The 264-nt window shown below is 27.7% G+C and overlaps 1 protein-coding gene across 1 annotated transcript in view; it reads right to left on the bottom strand.

Annotated features, from left to right (window-relative positions):
* Positions 1–16: 16 nt before the first annotated feature.
* Positions 17–264, bottom strand: part of EMH_0070370 (OTU-like cysteine protease domain-containing protein, putative) — a gene marked incomplete at both ends in the record, with an annotated part of 3141 nt that continues 2893 nt past the window's right edge. The window contains one exon of the mRNA XM_013498968.1: positions 17–50. Coding sequence (XP_013354422.1) covers positions 17–50 — 34 coding nt within the window. The remainder of the gene's footprint in view (positions 51–264) is intronic.

The raw sequence follows: 264 nt of genomic DNA on the forward strand, positions 1-264 counted from the left end.
CTGTCTCTATATTTCTTTATCTGTCTCTATCTATCTTTCTCTGTCTCTGTCTTTGTGTAAACCCTAAACCCTAAACCCTAAAACTCTAAAACCCTAAAACCCTAAACCCTAAACCCTATACATATACACCTCGCTGTGTCTTATCTCTGTATTTCTTTCTGTGTCTATCTGTCTCTGTCTCTCTCTCTATAACATAAATATATATATATATATATATATATATATACATATATATATATATATATATATATATATATATATATA

The sequence above is a fragment of the Eimeria mitis genome, genomic scaffold, assembly GCF_000499745.2.
Source record: "Eimeria mitis Houghton genomic scaffold, Emh_scaff3873, whole genome shotgun sequence".
NCBI classification, from domain to species: domain Eukaryota; phylum Apicomplexa; class Conoidasida; order Eucoccidiorida; family Eimeriidae; genus Eimeria; species Eimeria mitis.